Consider the following 24,500-nt stretch of genomic DNA (forward strand, 5'->3'; position numbering starts at 1 on the left):
GACAAGAGATAGCATACACATTGGGGGTGGGAGGTTAATGCCAGAAGTGTGACTGATTGATTGATTGACATCACTTAAAAATATGGATTAAAGCTGCCTATCAAATTTGTCCAGCTAAAATTTAGAGTAAAACGAATCCTTGACCAGAATCTGTATCTTGTCTATTCACTCAAGTATATGCATTTACCTTCACCTGGAAAATTCCTTTCCATGTAAAAAATGATCAGTTAAGCAGAATAATACATTTCCCCTATACACATATACCATATTTTAACATATAATGTTTCAAAATATATCCAGTTACTATAATCAAATTCTAAATTGTACAAATTTCTTTTTTTTAAATATTTTATTTATTTGAGAGAGAGAGAATGAGAGATAGCACGAGAGGGAAGAGGGTCAGAGGGAGAAGTAGACTCCCTGCTGAGCAGGGAGCCCGAAGTGGGACTCGATCCCGGGACTCCAGGATCATGACCTGAGCCGAAGGCAGTTGCTTAACCAACTGAGCCACCCAGGCGCCCTAAATTGTACAAATTTCATTGTAAATGGCTACTGTTCCTGATAAATAGCAGCAGTTAAAATGTACTGAGGTTATTATGCATTAGGTACTGTTCCCAGCATTTTACATGTACTGATCAATTTGCTCAACTCTCAGAGCCATGCATTATTTTACATCATTATGCAATTTCATAAGTGAGGAAAGAGACACAGAAAGGTTAAGTGTATGGCAAAGTTATACCTCTAACAAGGGGTGGAGTTGGGGGTTGAACCTAGTCTGGCTCCACTCTCTTAACCATTAGGTTGAGTATCATTTTATAATTAAAATAATGATTTTTAAAAATCTTGCAGAAGGTAGTGAAGCTTTGGGGAAAACTCATGGGGAACCCACAATTCTATTAAAGTACTATAGAATATCCATGGAAAATAGAATTATTTAGTTTTCTAGAAACTTAAAAACATATATTGACTTTAATATATTACTCATCTCTATGCTTCCAGAAAATGTTTAAAAAACGATGAAGCTTTAAAATGAAGGGATACTGTTTATAACGATGAAATTATTCAAGATCCAAAACCTCACAGCTGGTGAAGCTTAAGTAGGAAATGATTAAATGAATTCCAAAGTTTGCTAAATAGACCCAAAGGGTGGCTGAGACAGTGAGACCTAACGCTTGAATGTGAACACTGAATGAGTTGTAAGTTTAAGTTGGGAACAGGCCAATATCTGACTTTGAGTAATAGCGATTGGCAAGAAGAGTGTTTCTGAGAATCCAAAGATATTTTTTTTTAAGTCAGAACTGTTTATTAATTCAACAAATACTGAGTGCCTAGTATAGATGAATCTAATACTCCTGCTACGTTTTGGGGATGGGAGGAAACAGAAATATGACTAAGATGGGATCCATGACTTTGGAAAGATTTATAGTCAGGGGAGGAAATAGATAAAAACATAGTTATACGACAGTATTAAAGAAACATAGGCAAAGGCCTACGGGAGGTGGCATTAGGAATGATATACAGATGAAATGACATCTGAGTCGTGAAGGATAAGAAGTCTGAAGCTGCAAAGGTGAGAAAAAACATTCAAGTTATATAATATAGATATAGTACAGAAACAGTTCAATAAGATTATAGAATATTTTAGGGAATGGGGAGATGATACAAGGTAGTGCTGGGAAGGTAGTCTGGGAACTGTATATGAGGGTATTGTATACTTAGGATTTTGGAATTCGTTCTAGAGGAAACAGAAAGGCACTACAAGATTTTACACAGAGGTGCACTATAGCAGAATTATAGTTTAGAAAGACAATGCAGTACAAACACAATGTCAGCATTTACAATACTGAAGGATGGTGGATATTGGAAAGGCTATCACAATATTTCAAGGCAAGAGACATTGAAGGCAGTGGCTGGTGTGCGGTGGGGTTTATATTCAACAAATAAGAAGGAAAACAGAATTAAGAATGATTCTGATTTTTCTAGGTTGAGTGAGTGAATAGCTAATGATACTATGAACAGAGATGGAACAAAAAGAATCAAACAGGTGTAGAGAGTGGAATGAATACAATACTAATACTTCATATTAGACTTGCTGGGTTTGAAGTGCCTAGAAAAATCAAAAGGGGAAAGGATGGAGATAGACATTTAGTTGTCATTGTCTCTAAACGTTATAAGGTATATGAGAGGATCAGGTGGTATATCTTGATCGTTTCATCATGCCACTGGAATGGGTCTGATTTTGTACCTTGATTAAGTTTGCTTTTGCATATTTACATAAGTGTAATATTTGACAAAGTAAACATTGGCTACAGAAGTAAATAAATATGGGGCTTGAATATACAGTAAGGTCAGAGACAAAATTCCACGAGATTGTGATATTTAAGGAACGGGAATAGGCATAGAAGACAACTAAAAAGGAGTGGCCAAATAAACAGGAGATCTGAGAGAGTGGGGATGAAGATAAAAGGGTAGAAGAGAATTCCAGGGAGAGAAATTCCTGAAGAAAGGGAAAGTAAAATGAGGGCAGAAAAGAGGTTCCTGAAGTTAGCAATTAAGAAGTAAACATTGATTACTGTATGGAATGTAGTTTGAAGGGAATGATGGAGATGTACCATCTGCATAACTTTATAAAAGTATGGTACATGGGATGATACATTTCAGTTTATTAGTTTCTCTCTCACTAGACTGGGCTTCTGAAGCAGGAACTGATTTTTACTTGTGCCTCCAGTCTCAGGTACACTGAAAGAAAGTAGAAGCTCAAAGATGCTTATTGAAGAAATGAAAAATGCAGAATGATTAGAAGGTGGGGAATAAAGGCCCTGACTAGACCGTCTACGGAGGTTGCTAAGTAAAAAAGAGCGATGGGTGGGGTAGTAGCTTGAAAAGGAGGTAGAATCACATTTTCAGTGGCAGACATGCAGCTTGTTCATATGTTGATTTTGAGATGTTAGTGGATATAGTAGACAGAAATCTAAGAAACAAAAGACAGGGGATAACTAAACAGAATATCATGGGATCAGGCAGAATAACATCTAAAGCAAGGATGAAAATTTTAGCCTTGGAAAAGATGTGGGAAACTATTTATCAAGAGAGAGCATGTGAGTTACAGTGAAGTTTGAAATTGCTAATGGAAATAAAAATAATGACCTGTCACATATTGAGCACTGTGCTAAGCAGTGATTTCACTCCTCACAACTACTCTATGGGATAGGTGTTATTCTTCTCATTCAATAGATGAGAAGCAAGTTAAACATACCCATACCTTGTAGCCACTATTTCCTTGCTTTTTCTCCTTACCCCTCCATGTCCACTGTGTTTACTCTGTTCTAAGCTACCATCTCCATGCTGGACCACCGCAGTAACCTTTTAACTGGTCCTATCACATTCACTCTTGTTTCTTTTCTATCTGTTCTCCACAACACACGGTCCCCAACCACTACTTGAAAAACAAATCTGACCATTCCATCTTTTGCTTACATTGACTCTTCTTGGAATACAGAAAGCCAAATCCTCAACATGGACCATAAGGGACAGACTAAAGTTGCTCCGTGCCCTGCCAACTTCATCTCACTCCTTGTTCTCTGGCCGTACCAGTCTTCATTCAGTTCCCTGAATGGCATAGGCTATTCTTATCTTCAAAGTCTTTCAGTAGGCCCATACCTTGGTCTGGATGACTTGTTATATACAACTTCTCCCTTCGCCTAGTTGCTCCTACTTGAACTTCAAATTCAGTGTCACTTCTTCCCTTATCTGATTGGGTTAGATTCATAAAGAGCACCCCTTACTTTCCCTCCACAGAACTTTATTCAGTTGTGTCATTATATATGTACATGGATATTTATAAATAATCCCTACTCCCATCTCTGCCAGATAGTGAACTCTATTACCCATGGTCTGTATTTATTTCACTCACCACTGTATCTTCATCTCTTTGCACAATGCCAAGCTCATGCTAAATTCAGTAAATATGTATTGGTAGATTAAAGAGGAATTAAGTCTTAGTCCCCACATTCTAAAAGCTAGGTGATTCTAGTATCTTCCAAGTATTTTATTCAATGTATCCAATGACTTATGTGGTATATATTATTTGTTCCAATTAATTAATGAGAAAATTTAGTATAGAAAGGTTAAGTATCTTCACCAAAATTACACAGGTTTGGTCTGGGATCCAAACTCAGTTCTTTCTAATTCCAAGCTAGTGTATGTGTTTCTGCTGGGATAGAGAAAGCAAAAAAAAAAAAAAACAAAAAAAAAAAAACAAAAAACAAAACAAAATATAAATGTAAGACTCATAAACAAACAAAACTAGGCAAATGATTTGATACAGAGTTATGAAAAACAAAGGATAAATGTTATTGTGACCCGTCTATAAATATTTTAAACCAACCAGAAATTACTATCGTTGTTAGACCTACTGGTCTAAGTCAATGTTCATTTAGATTTACCTACATATTCATCCTTCTTTGCTCTTCATTACTTCTAATATCTCCAAGATTTCATCTGGAATCCTTTTCCTATTGCCTGAAGAATACCCTTTAGTATTTATTTTGGACTTGGTGTATTGGTGAAGAATTCTGCTTTGCTTGTTTAAAAATTCTTGTTTTACCTTAATATGTTTTCATTTATTAGCTTTTCATTAAAAACCAGACCCTTTAATGGATGATTTAAAAAATAGCTTACTTGATCATTAAGAAAAAGCATCAAGTTTATATATGACATGTTTTTAAGAATGGAAAATGGTTTTCCCCGGTTCTGCCCCTCTTCATTCCCAATTTACACTCTTAAAGGCAACCCTATGCAACCATCTTTGTCATTTCTTTCACCACTGGCCTGCATGTATTTTGATGTCTTTATTTTTGTATTTTCATATTACCTATTGACTTCACAGTAGGAAAGATAAAGATTAAGCAATTTTACAACATCTCTACCATACACATATATACCTCTTCTTCCCATTTCCCAAACAAACAAACAAAAAACCCATGATTTTTGGTTAGACCATGATTCAGTGTTTATCTTTTTATGACATGTAAATATCATTTACAACTCAGCTATATAGGGTACTGGAAAAGAAGGGTTAATAGCTTGTTTTATGGTTTTCCTCTAGATGCAGGTAGGTATGAGGATTTGATCCTCATGTCAAGAAATTGTTAGAATTTAACCTATGCAACACGCAAGATCAATGAGAATTCAGCCGTATCAGACCAAGAACTTTTACCTCATCATTGAGGTTGTTTATTGAGCAATAAGCAAGTAGTATGAATGAAATGCAACTGAACCAGAGAATTGGGAGCTAGCTATATGCCCCTAAGTTGACTAGGTTACTAGTTGAGAAGACTACATGACTGATTATAAAAGCTGTTGGGATCCCTAGAGCTGATGGCTTCCTTGAACTGAAGTTGTCCCCACACTTACAGCCTCATCGTTCATGCCCATGTGTTTCCTAAGTGAAGAAGGACTAGGACACTACCTGCTCTGCCCAGGTGTCACAATGTCCTCTCTCTACTAAGCATGCTTTGTGACTTCCTCTCCTTTGTCCTTCCTTAAAGCTAAGTAAATTTAGTGATTGTATGAAGCCTATTGTGTTTCACGATTTAAGTGTTCACTTGAACTCAAAACAAACAGCTGCTCATAGAAAAAAGTGGCACAGCGGTTTCAGATAACATTTCATTTCTTGCACAATTTTTTTCTTTGCTTTCTCACATTTAGGTTATCTCACTTTTTACATATAATTAGTTTTCTATGTATGTACTATCGTTTCCAAATTCTCTATTAAAATGCTACATCTACTACACTTTCATACATTAGTATTCTACACGCATATCAGTAGTTCACTCCAAAACTCTCTTCCTGAAGTGTATATCTCCTTTCAAATATGTCTGAGCACATAAGACAATCAGAAAGATTTTTTTTTTTTCTGAGAGAGATGGTGCATGATGTTTTCTTTCATCTTGGAGTATTTATTCTCTAAACCTGTGTAAGCTGTCATCCTGGAGTCTCTCCTCCCCATCACTGTAAATATTCCTTTGTCTCTTCCTTTTTTTTTTTTTTAAGATTTTATTTATGTATTTGACAGAGAGAGACACAGTGAGAGAGGGAACACAAGCAGGGGGGAGTGGGAGAGGGAGAAGCAGGCTTCCTGTGGAGCAGGGAGCCCAATGTGGGGCTCAATCCCAGGACCCTGGGATCATGACCTGAGCTGAAGGCAGACGCTTAACAACTGAGCCACCCAGGCACCCCTCCTTTGTCTCTTTCTTTGCTAGATTTCATGAATTCCTTTCTCATGGTTGACCTCTTCATTTTTGTGGAGTAGTTCCTCCAGTACTTACTGAGCAAGTTTGCAAGGGAGATAAATTAAGACTTGGCATGTTTTATATTTTTAAATTTTATTAATAGTTTGTATGTTTACAGAATTCTAGGTTGGAAATAACTTTTTTCTAAGAATGTTGAACATACTGTTCCATTATCTTCTGGATTCTGAGATTAACTTTGGGAATCCAATGCCTTTTAGATAGCTGATTCATTGCACGTGACCTGTTTTTCTTTCTGGAGGACTTTTAGGCTCTTACCTTTGTCCCCAGTTTTATGACATTTTTCAAAGACATGTTCAAAAAGATGGGTTTATTTTCATTCATTTTCCTAACATTCAATGGGCTCTCTTGATCTAGAAACTCTCTTGATCCCCTTCAGTTTGGGGAATTTTTTGGAATGATTTCTCTGATCATTTCTTTCAATTTATTTGTTGTTAAATGTTCTCTTTTTTTGGATCTCCTATTATTTATCAAGGGTTGGACCTCCTGGAATAAGCCCCTTCTCTACATTTTCTCTCATGTTTCACATCACTTTGTATTTTTGCTCCAGTTTCTGGGAAATTTCTTTAACACTATCTTCTAATCTTCTGCCAAGTTTTCATTCCTGATATCATGTTTTCATTTTCAAAAAGATATTTTTAGTTCTCTAACCTCTCTTTCTTATTATAGCATCTCATTCTTATTTCATGCATGCAATCTTTTTTATGTCAATGATAATATTCATGGTATATTTGAAGAATTTTTTCACCTGGTACAGTGTCTGTTCAAGTTATTACATTTGTTAGTTTTTTCTCTATCTTTCATGTTTTAAATTTGCTTCAGATCCTCATTTATGTGCTTATATTTTAGAGTGGGGGTCTGTAAAGTTGATAGGAAACTTTGCACCAAAAAATGAGGCCTCTTCTGAAAGTTTCACCTTAAGATGACTTACCTAAGTCCTTATTGGAAATACCTCATGTCAATATTTAGATGTTTCCTCTTGCACTGATAAGAATCTCCAGAAACACTCTTGTAATCTCTTTCCTGGAGGTTAAAAGCATGGTGCTATGGAATGAATGCTTGTGTCTCCCCAAAAAGTCTATGTTGAAACCCCAATTCCCAATGTGGTGGTATTTGGAGTGGGGTCTTTGGTAGATAATTTGGGTTAGATTAGGTCATGAGGATGGGGCCCTCATGATGGGATTAGTGGCCCTATAAGAAGAGGAAGAAAGAGATCTCATCTCTCCACATTCATGAACCAAGGGAAAGCCATGTGTGTACATAATAAGAAAGTGGCCATATGTAAGCCAGAAAGAGAGCTCTCAATAGGAACTGTATTAGCTGGTATCTTCATTTTGGACTTCCCAGTCCAGAACTGTGAGAAATAAACTTCTGTTTTTAATCCTCCCAGTGTATGGCATTTTGTTATAGCCATTTGAACTGAATAAAAAACATGATATCAGAATTTTGAGAGCTGGGCAGGGGAAAGGTTGGGGCTTTAGCACTTAACAAGTACAACTATACTTATTCTTCTCAGTTTTAGCAAGGTGTCAAGGATGTTCCTGTGACACAGATTCTGTTTTATCCTACCTAGAAAATTTAAGTTCAAGAATTTTGCACAGGTAACCCAGATCTCTTCACACTACTTCATTTGGGCCTTACACCACCAATTCTTGAAACTTTGAGTTTAAAATAGTTCTCATATTTCATTGCTGGTTTAAGCTTTTGTTATCTATTACTCATATATTTATGTTCTGGTCTAAAAAATTATACTGCTGTTGGACCTTCCTTATATTCCTATATTTGTTAGTATGCATCATAAAAATTACATTCACTGAAATTTTAGTGAGGGTTTTCAGATCCATCACCTTTAGCTAGGAGGTCTTATATTGTCATTTAATTCTCAAAATATCATGACCCGTAAAGACTGGTGTTCCCAGTTACAGATGAGTAAACAAAGATATGAATCATATAGCTAGTGAGTATCTACACACAATTCAAACCTGACTTCCCGGTCCAAATCCATTGTTAATCTCATATAGCCTTCTTTAGATAGATTATAAATGTTCTTGAGGATGAACTCCCTAAGGTTTTGTAATAATTCTCTGAAACCTTGATAGGATTATTGTCTATCTCCAAAATATAGAAATTTTCTTATGTAGCAAGTAGGTGGGCATAGATTTTTTTTTTTTTTTCATGGAGCAAGGGAAAAAAAAAGATTTAAAAAAAAAAAAAAGAAAGAAAGAAAGAAAGGTTGCCATGGGCTTTTTCTCCCAGAATCATTACCTTTCCCTACTTTCTCTGTGAAGTTTATTTTGTTTATTTTTTATTTATTTTTCAAAGATTTTATTTATTTATTTGTCAGAGAGAGAGAAAGAGCACGAGCAGAGGGAGCTGCAGGCAGAGGGAGAAGCAGGCTCCCCTCTGAGCAAGGAGCCCGATGTGGGACTCAATCCCAGGACCCTGGGATCATGACCTGACCCAAAGGCAGACGGTTAAAAAACTGAGCCACCCAGGTGTCCCTCTTTGTGAAGTTTAGCTTAGGAATCCAGGTGTTTTCCTCCTTCTTCCTTGTAGCTATACAGAGAAGCAGGAGGTGGGGAACCGGATAGCATGAGTGCTTTGCTTTCATTTTTGAAGATACAAGTTTTGCTGGGTATAGACTTTCATGGTGGCATTTATTTTCTTTCAGTACTTTGAAGATAGCATTACACTGTGTATTAGTCAGCTTAGGCTGCCATAACAAAATACCACAGACTGGATTCTTAAACAACAGAAATTTATTTTCTTACAGTTCTGGAGGCTAGAAGTCTGAGATCAAAGTGCCAGCAAGTTTAGTCTCTCAGATGCCTTTCCTTGGCTCTCAGATGGCCACCTTCTCACTATGTCCGTACTTGGCCTTTTCTCTGTGAGCATATACTCTTGATGTCTTTTCTTCTTTTGATAAATATACCAATCCTATTAGATTAGGGACCCACTCATTGGACCTCATTTAACTTTAATTATCTCCTTAAAAGCCTTATCTCCAAATATAATCCGAGGTTTAGGTCTTCCAACCCTTGAATTCGGGGAGGGACACAACACAATTGTCTTCTGGATTTCATCTTTCTGTTTAGAAGCCAGCTTCATTATTCATCATTATTGCTCCTTTGAAGAATAATAAACATTTTTATCTGGCTCTTTAAAAAAATGTTCTCCCCCCCAATCCCTTTTTTAAAGCAATTTTACTATGATGTGCTGCAGTGTGGTTTTCTTTGTATGTATATATGTTTTTTGGTTCAATCCACAACTTGAAGTTTTTCATCATTTTCAGTAAATTCTCAACCATTAACTTTTCAGATATTACTTCTACACCATTCTCTCTCACCACCTTTTCTTGGACTAATTACATGTGTGTGAGACATTTTTGCTATATCTCACATGTCTCTTCTCTTTTCCGTATTTTCTATTCTCTTTCATTTCATGCCTCAATTTAGATATTTCTTTCAGAGCTATTTTCCCATCTAGTAGTTCTCACCTCAGTTTTGATTAATCTGTAGTTAAATCTAACCAGTGAGTTCTTAATTTCAGTTGTTGTGCTTTTAAGTTATAGACTTTCCTTTTGGATATTTTTATAGGTTTAATATCTATTGAAATTCTCAATTTCTTCTGTATCCCAAAAGTTATTATGTACATTTCTTTAAAAATCCTCATTATCTAGGGGCACCTGGGTGGCTTAGTTGTTAAGTGTCTGCCTTCAACTCAGGTTATGATCCTAGGGTCCTGGGATTGGGCCCCGCATCGGGCTCCCTGCTCGGCGGGAAGCCTGCTTCTCCCTCTCCCATTCCCCCTGCTTGTGTTCTTTCTCTAGCTGTCTCTCTCTGTCAGTTAAATAAATAAATAAAATCTTTATTAAAAAAAATTTCCATTATCTGAAATCTTGTTGGCTCTATTTTTGTCTATTGTTTCTCATGTTATTCAATGATGTTGTCTCCTATCCTTCTATGCCTATTTTTTTAATTAGTGTGTCAAACATTGCATAGGAAGAAATAGAAAGAATATTGCATAGGAAGAGATAATTTGAAGCGTGGGTTGATGTTATCTATTTTTGGAGATGGCTTATGTTTGTTTCTGGCAAGAGGCTAGTAGAAAGTCTATTTGCAATTCACCTATACCAGTGACTTTATCAAAAGCTTTGCTCAGCTTCTCATCTCCTTGTATTTCCTTCTTGGCTTACAATTCTTAACTTCCTTGTTAGTTCTCCAATGGACTTCAATTAGGTTCTTTAAATATAATTTTTCCAGCTTTTAAAGTTGTTCTCTGCAGGAGGATTGACTTGAATTACATAGTCTTCTATTACTGGAAGTGGAAGTCCTCTTGTATTTTTTGAATGGAAAATAGTAACATCTCAAAGCCTACATACCATGGTTCATTTCAAAGAACTCTAAGAGCTCTGTAATCCCTTTCCATTTTTTATTTTCTTAAAGATTTTATTTATTTATTTATTTTAGATAGAGTGCGAATGCTTGCAAGCAGGATGGGGGAGGGAGTGAAAGCAGACTCCCTGCTTAGCCCAAGCAGGACCTGGGGCTCTATCTCATGACCTTGGGATCATGACCTGAGCAGAAACCAGGAGTCCAAGGCTTAACCAACTGAGCCACCCAGGCATTTCTCCCATTTTCTAATTATATACCCACCATATATACATATATATATACACACACAAAACATATATAAAGTGTATATGTATATGTAAATGATATATACATAAGATGTGTATGTATACACACACACACACACACACACACACACACATACACACATAGACACCAACCCATACACACTATAGAATAAAGAATAAATATTCTCTTTTAGCTGAATTTGGGGGGAAGCAGAAAATACAAACCATTTATAACTAATGGATGAAGAAGAGTTTAATCAGCTTCTCTCTGACCCTGGATTAGCATTTCCTGAATCCACCTTATCCATAGATAATTTTTTAAAAAACTACAGTTTGTTTCATGCTTTACTGGACTGAATTCCTAATCAGATTTTTTTTGTAGAAAATTAAAATAATTCTGAGCCTTATATTTAAAATAGCATGATAGTGTCTAGAATACATTTAGGGAGTTTTAATTATAAGTATGTCACATAAACATATTTTCTTTTTTATTCAAATATTTATTGACTACCAAATATATACTTGGCTCTATTCTAAGTGCTGAGGATATAACTGTGTAAGGTCTGCCTGACATGGTTCTCCCTTCATGGAACTTATATTCTATTAGTGGAAAAAACAACATATAAGTAACAGGTTGTTTTGGGTTTTTTTAAAGATTTTATTTATTTATTTGAGGTGGGGGGAGAGGGAGAAACGGACTTCCCACTGAGCAGAGAGCCCCATGTGGGGCTCGATCCCAGGACCCTGAGATCATGACCTGAACCGAAGGCAGATGCTTAACCAACTAAGCGACTCAAGTACCCATATGTAACAGCTTACATTAATAAATACGGCAATAGCAGATAAATGCCATGAATGGAGCAGGTGCTGTGTGTGAGAGTAACTGGGTAGAGAGGAAAAGGCTACTTAGGCAGTGTTGTAAGAGAAAGCCCTCTCATGGGAGTGGAAACACAAACTAAACAATGAGAGAGTCATTTGTGCAAAGTGTGGAGGGCAGAGGGCAATGAAATACAAAAGCCTCAAACTAAAAAATTTCTTATCATATTTGAGGAACTGAAAAGGGGTCTGACATTTATAGTCAGGTGGGCCATGATATGGAGGATAGCTTTTGTTCCAAGAGCAGTGAGAGGTCATGGAAAGATTTTAAATACTTAGTTATATAAAAACCTACCATATTAAATTTTAAAAAGGAGGTTAAAATATAGCTCTTGATCTACAATTATCTCTAAGTTGGGCCTCCTACTTACTTTTCAATTTTATATTTTGCTATTGACTTTCCCCAAATCCTCTTCTATTAGTCATCTTAAGAAATTAAAGAAAAAAAGTTCATATAAAAATTAGACAAGATTTTGCTAGTTGATCTTTAATTCTTTGTAAGTGCAGGCAGATTTTCACTTTTCTAGTAAGAATAAAGTTTTATTTCTGACCTCAAGATGTTGTTGTGAGGATTTCATTACTTGTCATAGATAAAGCACATAGAATAATGCCTCATATAAGCGGTAAGTGACAAGCAGGAGTAAAGAGGCTATTATATAATATTACATTATATTATATGATAGACAAAATTTTATTCAGGATACCGTGGGAATACAATGAGTGGTGTTCTAAGCTGGAATCAAAAAAGTTTTCTTAAAAGATTAATGTTTGAGATGACAAGAATCAGTCAAGTGAAGAGATTTCCTGCAATGCACTGGACAGTGAATCTAGTTCATCAAAGGAAGCAGCATATTCAAGGATATTATATAAGCATCTTGCAGCTCCATCTATATTTGAAGCTATTTAAAGGTCCTTTGTGTTTTTATTCACCAAAAAAGTTTATAAAGTATCAAATATGCATTAGGTGTTATCCTAAGGGCCATCAATACCAACGAGCTTAAAATTTAGTAGGAAAATAGTAATTCAAAGAATAGTTATTGTTGCAAACCGAGATAATGATGGACAGATCAGATTTTATGAATATTCATTCCCTTGTCTACTTTGACTAATATTGAGTCTTGTTCAGTAGAAATAAGATTGCAAGCATCTCTTCTTTAGAGTATGACTTTCAGGTATTCTTTGGTTGCTTGCATTTATTCCACCAGTTCTTAATATTTAATCACGTTGGCACTATTAGCAAGTACTCTATACAGGGATGGAAATACAAGACCTACTTTAAAACAATTTACATTATGTGACTCTGTGCCCTAAGCTGGTATTAAAAGGAAGAAAGCTGGAGAAGAAAATGCTTGTAATCATACAATAAAAAATACCACAAAGGAAGATGGTTAGAAAGATGATTAGAAATGCTCTGAAGTAAAAATTATAGAAGTTAAAGGTCTTCTAATGTCTTCAATGCTCAAAAATTTAATACAAAAATATTTGAACATCTATGATGTAAAAGGACATATGGTATGTGTAAATCTTCAGTTTTATAAAAGGAGAAATAGAAAGCATGCTAGTGATGACAGCACCAGACTGGGAATTAAAAAAACCCAACATTAAAATCAAGTAAAATGTCCCAGGGAATGGTGAAGCTAAGACAAAACTTGCCTCTCTGAGAAGGTTGTTGGGCCAGATCCGACTTTTTTCCTGACTTGTCTAGCTTCCTTCCTTGGCTAAAGCCAAAAGTCTGAATTTGGCATTGGTTTAGAAGTAGCAAATTTTAAAATTTCAGCAGATTATGGCAAGAAAGTCATTTAATTTGTATATAAATAATAAGAAGAGTAAATGAAGCAAAAATATAGGTTTACTTTTAGGCTGTGTGGAGATGTTCTCATCCATCTGAAAATTAAAACAGGTGATTGAAAGCATGATCACCCTTAGAGTCTAATAGATTTGGTCCTTAACAATGTTAGGTTATCATAATAACATTAAAATAATATTAGGTAAGATAGGAGCTAATTATAAGACACAAATCAGATATTTATCACCATGTTGGTACTAAACTGTGTCTTAATATATATTAATGCAAGCTATGAGAAACTAATAGAGAACAAAATTGATTATTAGTTTCCCAGAGTTTTACGTAATTTAATAATTAGTCTTTATTTTTTTCCTAAATATTTTGATTCTAAGTTTGTATATACATTTTAGGGTTATCTAAGAACCTTCGCCCTTCAGTGTCTGCATCTTGTTTGATTTTCGCTAGCATTGTTTTGATAAAGAAATTATCTCCATTCCCCTTCAGCCACTTACTCTCTGTATGACCTTGGGCAAATCACTTCTCAAACTCTCAAAACCAGTTTCCTCATATAGACAGTTATAATACATTCTTCAGAGTTTTTGAAAAGATTGAATCAGAGAATTTAAGTAAAACTCTTAGCACAGTACCTAGCAAGAAATATAATAAATACTACCAATTGCAAACAAGAGAAAAAAAAATAAAGCTATACTTTTAAAATGACTGTTGCCAATGATTACAAGTTTTGAGGACTTAACTATATATTTATACTGTGGATTTCAAGCATTTCACAAGTAGGAATTCATGTAATCCCCAACAAGGAGGTACTATTAGTATCCAATTTTACATGTGAAAAACAATTCTAAACGGAGAAGTTAAATAATGCCCTCAAGGCCACAAAGCCAATAAATGGTGGAACCAAGATTCAGACTGTGTTAGACTAACTCAGGAATCTAGACTTACATCCATTGAGCTAGGCTTCTTTTTATACCAGTAATAGCTATAGAAGAGTGATGTCAGGTTCTAAATTGAGCATTTTAACTTAAAAAAGGAAACTTGCTGGGAGATCTTTAAGGTAATAATCAGGAAAGTGTTTCAAATTCTAAGGCAAGATCAGATATTGAAATCTAAGTAGGGATTATGGGTGATACAGGGTAAACCAAACAGTTACCTAACATTAAATAAATTATAAATAAACAAACAAATAAATCAAGTAAATCAATGTTGAACCTGTAAAATTCTCAGGCTCTTAGTCATGTCTCATAGGAATAACTGACTGATACCTAACACACAGCACATGTATGAGGTTACCTGGGGAGCAGTTTCCCCAGTCTTCATTAGGCTAAAGCTCTAAATTTGGCAGCTAGACAAAAATTGCCATTATCTTGTGAATGTTGTAAAATAGATATTCAAGATTGTTTGTACAGTTTTGAGGTTAAATAAGACCAATGCATAAAAATTTTATCAGTAAGCCTTATGCCTTCTTCATAAATAATCATAAACTATATAATTTAAGTGAATAAACAGAAAAATATGGACCAAAATTGTAGTATTAATTAATATCACCTAAAATTATTAACCAAGATAGAATTGGAATTAAGATGGAAATGATTAACGAAATCTGTTGAATTAAACTTAAAAAATAGATATTCATAGAGCTAGAACAAACAATCTTAAAATGTGGATGGCACCACAAAAGACCCCGAATAGCCAAAACAATCTTGAAAAAGAAAAGCAAAGCTGGAGGCATCACAATTCTGGATTTAGAGCTATATTACAAAGCTATAGTCATCAAGACAGTGTGGTACTGGCATGAAAACAGAACAGACACACAGACTAATGGAACAGAAAAGGAAACCCAGAAATGGACCCACAACTATACAGTCAATTAATCTTCGACAAAGCAGGACAGAATTATCCAGTGGAAAAAAAGACAGCCTCTTCAACAAATGGTGTTGGGAAAACTGGACAGCGACATGTAGAAGAATGAAATCGGATCACCTTCTCACACCATATACAAAAATAAATTCACAATGGGTGAAAGACCTTAATGCAAGATGGGAAACCATCAAAATCCTAGAGGAGAACACAGGCAGCAACCTCCTTGACATTGGCCATAGCAACCTCTTACTAGACAAGTCTCTAGAGGCAAGGGAAAGAAAAGCAAAAATAAACTATTGGGACTTCATCAAAATAAAAAGCTTCTGCACAGTGAAGGAACAACCAAAAAAACTAAAAGGCAACTTATAGAATGGGAGAAGATATTTGCAAATGACATATCTGATAAAGGGTTAGTGTCCAAAATCTAATTGGGCACCTGGGTGGCCTAGTCATTTAAGTGTCTGCCTTCAGCTCCAGTCATAATCCTGGGGTCCTGGGATCTAGCACCAAGTGGAGCCCCGCATTGGGCTCCTGGCTCAGCAGGGAGGCTGCTTCTCCCTCTCCATCTGCCCCTCCCCCCATCAGGCTCGCGCATGCACTCTCACTCTCTCACTCTCAAGTAAAATCTTAAAAAAAAAAAGTCTATAAAGAATCTTATCAAACTCAACACCTAAAAAACAAATAATCCAGTTAAGAAATGGGCAGAAGACATGAATAGACATTTTTCCAAAGAAGACAAACAGATGGCCAAAAGACACATGAAAAGATGCTCAACATCACTCATCATCAGGGAAATACAAATCAAAACCATGAGATACCACCTCACACCTGTGAGAATGGCTAAAATTAACAGCACAGGAAACAACAGATGTTGGTGAGGATGGGAGAAAGGGGAACCCTTTTACACTGTTGTTGGGATTACAAACTGGTGCAGCCACTGTTGAAAACAGTATGGAAGTTCCTCAAAAAGTTAAAAATAGAACTACCCTACATATGACCCAGCAACTGCACTTCTAGTTATTTATTCAAAGAATATAAAAATATTGATTCGAAGGGACACATGCACCCCAATGTCTATAGCAGCATTATCAACAATAGCCAAATTGTGGAAAGAGCCCAAATGTCAATGGATAATGAAGATGTGGTATATACACAACGGATTATTACTCAGTCATCACAAAGAATGAATTCTTGCCATTTGCAAATATGTGGATGGAGCTAAGTATATTATGCTAAGCAAAACAAGTCAGTCAGAGAAAGACAAATAGCATATGATTTCAGTCATATGTGGAATTTAAGAAACAAAACAGATAAATATAGGGGAAGTGGGGGGAAAGAGAGGGAAGCAAACCATAAGAGACTCTTAACTATAGAGAACAAACTGAGGGTTGCTGGAGGGGAAGTGGGTGGGATGATGGGCTAAATGGGTGATGAGTATTAAGGAGGGCCACTTGTGATGAGCACTGGGTATTACATGTAAGTGATAAATCACTAAATTCTAGTGATTACACTGTATTATTACACTGTATGTTAACTAACTAGAATTAAAAAGTTGGAACAAAACAAAAGAAGGATATTTTGTAAAACATGGTCTGTTAAAAGGGATGATTCTTCACCTTACATCATTTAATATAATTTGATAGTTCATTAAATATTCCTTAAATTTAGGTGCCTTTTTTTTTTTTTTGCCTAATAGAGGACATGCACCATCCTCTCTCTTCTTCTGGTGACATTCAGAAAAAAGCAGCAATAATAATCAAAGAATTTTAGTACAATTTACAAGAGAAATCATGGAAACTCCCATAGATAATATTGCAAAGTAGAGAAGAAAGTATTTTTAAGTTCAGCTTTTAAAAAAACAGATGTTATTATAAAATAAATGGGAACAGAGAGAAATAGTCAAATAATACTATCATCTAATTTCAACAAAAGGAAATAATACGATTGTGCTGGCATGCCATTGAGCTGAGATACTGTTCCACATAGAATCACTCAATCTAAACCTACAATGAAGTTTAATTCTGATCTCCCTCACTTTCGTGGGGCGGGGGGGGGGGGGTGTAAGATGCCCAACTATTAATTTTATTTGGATTTTTTAAGGGAAAAGTCCCTCCAATATTCTAAAATGAGATTGTGGTGATAGTTGTGTATCTGCAAATATATTGAAATTGATTGAATTGTACTCTTAAATCTGGTACATTTTATATAATTGATATTATACCTCCAAAGACCTGATTTTAAAATATGCCCTCTACTGGGAAACTGGGGTGAATCAGACTACTAATGTGGAAGCTGACTGGTCTTTCTGGCCAGTTACAAAATAGTGGGAGTCTAGGAGGCTTGTGAGGCCAGAGCAGTAGTAAGGATACCATGGGATTCAGCCTGGCCAGCAATGATCAAATTACCTTTGCCTCACTTTTTCCTCTTAAAAAAAAAGAAGGCAGAAATAAACATACTGGTTGAAGAAAAAAGGTTCTTCCATGTACAACTGTTTTTGCCAAGCCCATTCCTTAAAAACAAAACAAAACAAAAAAAAAACCAACAACCCTGAAAATAACTATCAGTCACTAGAATATCTGGTATATACATAATGACCATTAAGTGAAATGAATGAAATGCCAAATGTACTTGAGGTTGCAAAAAAAAAAAGTAAACTAAACACATTTCATATGGGGGAAAGTAAACAAAAACATATAACTTCATATCATGAAGCACAGGTAGAAATGTTCCATGTTCTACAGGCCACTTTCTTTCTATTGCTATTTGAACTATTCCTAGTATATTTTATATTAGTACACAAATCCGTAAATATACCATACATTCATATATACTATTCTAGATGATAACACGTCTTCACATTTCACAGAACAAGAGATAATGCAGAACATGCTGGGATAGATTTTTCCCTTCTGATTCTGAGATGCATGCTAATTTAAAGGGCAAAAAATGCCCCAGTTATCTTTCTTACCAGGCACTGCCTTTCTAAAGTAAAAATACTTCTATTTAACAGGTAATATCTGTGCAATTGTTATTGATTTTAGTAGGTCTTCTACTCTTTCTTTTATAGTGAAATGGTGAAATTAAGATTGTAATAAGATAACTGACTGTTCAAAACCCAAGCCTTATATTGAAAACATATTTTAATTGTATTAAAATACTAATTGATAAGTATTTTTTTGAAATACTGGTTTTTGACACCTTCAATGCCCACCAAATTTTTAAAATGTTTTTCCAAGGAAAAATTTTAATATTAAAAAAACTGAATGGTAGAACAAACCTCCATATCCTATCATCTACTGATCAGACAATTTCAGTATTTTGCTACACCTGTTCTGCCTATCTTCTTCTGTATATATTTATTGCTACATACTTTGAAGAAAACTCTAGACCCATGTCCTCCCACTGCTATGTATTTAATAGGCATCTCTAGAAAAGTATAAAATTGGTGTTAATCAAATTTTCTTTGGTTTGAGACATTACTGAATAGAAATGTTAAAGTAACTATTCGCAATCATGCTATAATAATGCATAAATTTTAAGATTTAAAATGTACAGAAGACAAAGTATTAAAAATTCTAAGTGGCCCACTTCCATTCAAATATATTTTCCTATTAGAAATTATAATCCAAAAGTATAGATAAAATTATGAACATTTTAACATTAAAGAGAAAGCAATGGCAAACTTATTATGTCATGTTTATTTCTCTGATATATTTAAATATTTGTTTGATAATGTGTCTATAATTCTTCCAAATGTTGAAATCAGAAATATAATCTGCCCTTTAGATGTGTAAAACCTTTTCCCCAAAAGTGAGTAAGGCAAGCTTCAAATATAGCAAAATATTTAAAATTCCAGAGTTTAATTTATAATATATAATGCAATTTGTGTATATTGGCAGTAAATATATTAGAATATCATTTCCACATGGGTTCACTTCCACTGATACAGGGTATTATTATCAGTGTAAAATTTAAATAAAATTACTTATACTGATGAAAGAGCTTTTTAAGAGTTTCACATAAAATATAAGAAATTTAAAGTTATATAAGCACTGATGCGAATACTAAACTAGTGTGCTAATGAATCAATACACTGAATTAGTATTTTAGCTCCAAGAACTGCATTTTGACTTTTATTTAATTATAATTTATATATAATTTTTTACATGTGTACTTCCAGACTATTGAAAATTTAAAAATTTTATTTTAAATACACTTTTACATCTTCATCTTTTTTTCCTACAAATCCCTTTATTTATTTTTTTAAGCTTTTTGTTTTAATCCCAGTTAGTTAAAATACACTCTTATATTAGTTTCAGGTGTATAATATAGTGATTCAACAATTCCATACTCCATTTTTATATTTTTTACCTTTCTACATATCTATGATTAAACCATACCTTCAAAGTAACCATCTCTTCTGGGCTGTGCCATTTTTGGTGATTTTGTAACAGAAACTTTATTTTCATTGTTTTTGAATAATGCTAGGCAAACCATGGGATCTAGACAAAAAGCAAGGTAAGACAAAAGTTCAGCTCTGGCTTATTCCTTCTCTGGAGCGGCTATATTTTTTTATGATAGTAAACATAGTAACAAACCATTCATATATTCTTGGTTATCTGATTAAGTACATAGTCAATACTTAATACAAAGTTATGCCATCATCTTTTTATTTGAGGAATTGCTTCACTATTTATAATTATAGCTTCTTTCTGAAATTCCTGATATTTCTGAGGGAATAAAGTAAAATTTCATAAATGCAAATTAGGTAAAAGGCATTATTACAGGAAAAACCGTATACCCTATTTTTCTCTCTTCTGCATATGAGGAGCTGGGATATAGGAGATGTAAGCAAGACAACTGATAGGATGAGAAATAGAAAAAAGATAATTTCATTAATTTTATAGATAAATTAATGGTTTATCTTTTGCCTTAATATATTATATTTACATAACAAAGAAGTTGTAAAAATTCTATGTACATTTTATAGCCAAGAACATTTTAAACCTATTAATTTTATGAAATAAAGAGGATGATTGTAAACACAGAGCCCTATAATTTATTGGTAATGAAGGATTGGTACAGTTGCAGTTTTTGTTTGTTGAAGAACTGTAAGAAAAGAAAATAGTGATGTAAATAACAGGGGGTAGAAGAAAGAGTAGAAAATTATGCATTTAAAGTAGGTTAACATAAAACCACAGGTTAAGGCAACATATATTTTCTTAATACCTTACATCATCTTACAAAAGGAGACTTTAAGAATCTTTGCTTAATTAATGTCTAATGCAATATGTAATTGAATATGCTAAATGGAAAAGTAGGATTTAAATAGTATAAAGCCCAAATTACATATTTTAAAATTAAAAGCTAAGGTGGTATATTTTTTAGAATGTTAACTAGAGTTATTTTTCAAGCATGTAGAAACTGAAGATTTCCATTAGTCTAGCAATAATTTGTCATTATTAAGCATGATTTACATGGTTCTCAAGATTAGGGAAAATATTAGTCAATATTTGGGCATACATCATAATCATATGTGACCTAAGGTATTATAAGAGTTGGGTACTTCTATATGAATTCAACATGAATTATCAATAAGAATAACAAAATTTTTAAAACCCTGTGTATATACATTTAATAGAATACATATTATATATCATCTAAGCCATTTACAAAAAAACATACTGACATGTCAAAGGAACATTAGTCAGTCAGGGAAGACAGATTACCATGGGCTTCTTATTCTGTATGATACCTTATAACCAACTGATCTTTCTACACAGTCTCCTGCTCTGCTTGCTTTTCTATTTGATCTATGTATTTCCTGAGCAAAGACATTACAATTTGACAGACCTGGGTGAGACCCAAGCCCCAACTTTTACTAGCTGTATGACTGTACAAATTACTATTACCCTCTGCCTTTCCCCTCTCTGTCCAAGAGCAGTAATATTGACTCTGAAATACTACAGTGAGAAATAATGAAATAATGTATGTAAAGCATCAAGACTCATGTTTACATAAGTGGAGGTGCTCAACAAATGGCAGTTAGTAAATACATAATCACAACAGAAATAACAATAATATATCCTACTTGGAAATTCTATTTTTGGAAAATATCTTAAATCCTGCATAGAATAAGGTGGGGTATATAGGATATTAATTGATGGATCCATAATTGGCTTCATCTTATTCATTTTATTGATATAGGACATGGATCTTAATAGCTGTGGATCTTTTATAAATTCCTTGGTATTCCCTTGGGCAAACAGTCTCTTCATGACTTGATTGTAATATGTAATATGTCAATATGTAAAACAGAGATAACAATAGCACTTTTCTCATATTATTATCAAGATTAAATAATACATATAAAGTATTTAGGAGAGTTACCTAGCTCAATTTACTCAAAAAGATAATTTTATTCATCAGGGGCACATAAAGAGTACTACATTTTCAATACCCTTCATTCTAAAACATCGTGATTGCAACCTTAAATTTATTTAAAACTTACAGTAATGCAAGTTGCAAAGGGATAATGATAAGAAACCAGAAACACAGTAATTCTAGATGGGGGAAAAAAATCACTTGATTTTGATAGTCCCTGGAAATATCACTGTGAAGTAAGATACTACTCTTACCTCAAAAAATACAAAGTCAAGTAGGAAGGTCAAGGGACAAGTTTATTGTAAAGAGTACAGCTAATGATAGCTTTTCTTGCCTTATAAAATCAGTTTTGTACATTTAAATCTACTCCTTTGAGATCATCAATGGCAGACCTATGTTGCTGTTTTTAAAATCTTTTATCTCCCAGTATGACTTGCCCAATGTCTGGGAATTAGGTTTTAAACACATTTTTATAAAACATTTATAGAAACCCATAAAGAAGCTGAGTTTCTATTATGCATGTGGCTCTGTACTTCATTATCTCATTTAAGTAACATAACTTTATTTAGGCATTAGAATATCCTTAAAATTATTTCATCCTCTGTATAATCCCTTTTCAGTTCCTATAGTCCTAATCTTAGCTCACTGGTTGATCTTGTTAACTTCATGTATAAAAATCTTCTTCTCATCCATTTTTGTCTGTACAAGTACATACAAGTACAGGAGTGCTGTAAAATGTTTTAAGTTAAGGCTGAATGACTAGCTGTACTTCAGCATTTTATTTATTTATTTATTTATTTTTAGGAGGGGTAGGGCCAGAGGGAGAGGGGGAGAGGAAATCTTTTTTTTTTTAATTTGCCTTCCAGATTTCTCTCTATTTATACATATCCAATCTGTTCTTTTTTTATGTTAATCACCATACATTACATTATTAGTTTTTGATGTAGTGTTCCATGATTCATTGTTTGCATATAACACCCTGTGCTCCACGCAGAATGTGCCCTCTTTAATACCCATCACCAGGCTAACCCATCCCCCTCATCCTCTCCCCTCTAGAACACTCAGTTTGTTTTTCAGAGTCCATAGTCTCTCATGATGCGTCTCCCCCTCCAATTTACCCCCCTTCATTTTTCTCTTCCTACTGTTTTTGTTAACACTTGTTTCAGAGGTATTCGTTTCAGAGGTACAGATCTGTGATTCAACAGTCTGGCACAATTCAGTGCTCACCATAGCACATACCCTCCCCAATGTCTATCACCCAGCCACCCCCTCCCTCCCACCCACCCCCCACTCCAGCAACCCTCAGTTTGTTTCCTGAGATTAAGAATTCCTCATATCAGTGAGGTCATATGATACATGTCTTTCTCTGATTGACTTACTTCGCTCAGCATAATACCCTCCAGCAGGGAGAGGGAATCTTAAGCAGGTTCCATGCCCAGTGCAGAGCCCAACACGGGGCTCCATCTCACAAACCTGTGATCATGACCTGAGCTGAAATAAGGAGTTAGACACTTAACCAAATGAGCCACTTAGGCACCCCTCTATTCCATTTTTATAAGGCGTATTATTTACTAATTTAAATTTGTCTTCCCAAATAGAAACATATATTTAAATGACTGTAATATACACTCCCAGTCATACACACACATAGTCAAATGTATTTAGTTACTTTTATCTAATTTACTGCTGACTCAGTTAATAGTTATTTATTGAACATCTACCGTATGCCAGGCATGGTATCAGGTTCTGGGAATTCAGTGGAGAATAAGGAGGGTCTTGACCCTCCAGAATGTTACTATTTAAATGGACTTTATTATTGTTTTGTTGAGAGCACACAACAAAATAATGTTTGATCAAAATTCTTACAAATTCTTTTTGGAAATCACTGAAGTAAACAAAATAAATCATCAACAAACTTCATTTTGCCACAGTTTTGTCTATACTGTTCCTTTTAGATCCTTAACATTCATTCCTTAGTTACCTTATCATTATGCAAACTGATCTCTTTGCTATATAGCCCATGACGTGCTCAATTCATATTAAAGTTAGCCTACCTTATTTTCTACTTGGCTTCATTCTTGACTATAACTAAATGTTAACATCACAGTCTCAAGCTATTTTCATCACTGAAATAAAATCAGCAAGTATTTGTTGAATGCTTAACATGTACTTGACAATATGCTAGGTATTACAAACAGCTGCAAGATCATTCTTATCCCTAGCTGTGGTCCTACTTTTATAATTAACCTTGTTTGCTTCATCCTATTTTTTCTTCACTGTATGAAATTTGAAATGTGACATGCATAAATATGATAAATGTTGGAAAACCACATTATGTTTTTGTCCTTATATTCTTGGCCCTTAAACTTCTTATCATTTGCTTTCCACCCAAACCCCTATACTCAGAATTCATCCTCTCTAAGGAGTACTCCAAATGAACTCAAGCACTTACTCTCTTCCTCCATCCTGCTCCTCCCAATCTTGCTACCGATTATGCTCACTACTTTTAGGTTATTGACTCACATTTTCAATAAACCAGCAACTTTCATCTTGCACATGATGCTCTCCACTGCAGTTATAAACCCTAAACTTCCCTAGGTATCTGCTAAGTTCCAACACAGAGCAC

At 34.6% G+C, this 24,500-nt stretch overlaps 1 protein-coding gene across 10 annotated transcripts in view; it reads right to left on the reverse strand.

Moving 5' to 3' along the window:
- LRRIQ1 (leucine rich repeats and IQ motif containing 1) overlaps positions 1-24,500 on the reverse strand; it is a 217,662-nt gene that overhangs the window by 76,915 nt on the left and 116,247 nt on the right. For 8 of the 10 annotated variants that reach the window (XR_012380668.1, XM_073900570.1, XM_073900567.1 and 5 more), the window contains one exon: positions 19,891-19,992. The exons of 1 other annotated variant lie outside the window; for it this stretch is intronic. Coding sequence is in view for 8 of the 9 variants with exons in the window: in XM_073900570.1 (XP_073756671.1) it covers positions 19,891-19,992 (102 nt within the window). In the remaining variant the exon portion in view is untranslated. Of the gene's footprint in view, positions 1-19,890; positions 19,993-20,531; positions 20,600-24,500 lie in introns of those variants that run through there. One more of the 10 variants, XM_073900572.1, reaches the window with a different exon arrangement.

Source organism: Callorhinus ursinus, unplaced genomic scaffold (assembly GCF_003265705.2).
Source record: "Callorhinus ursinus isolate GAN/ISIS: 27379988/994484 unplaced genomic scaffold, GSC_fseal_2.0 scaffold14, whole genome shotgun sequence".
Lineage (NCBI taxonomy): Eukaryota > Metazoa > Chordata > Mammalia > Carnivora > Otariidae > Callorhinus > Callorhinus ursinus.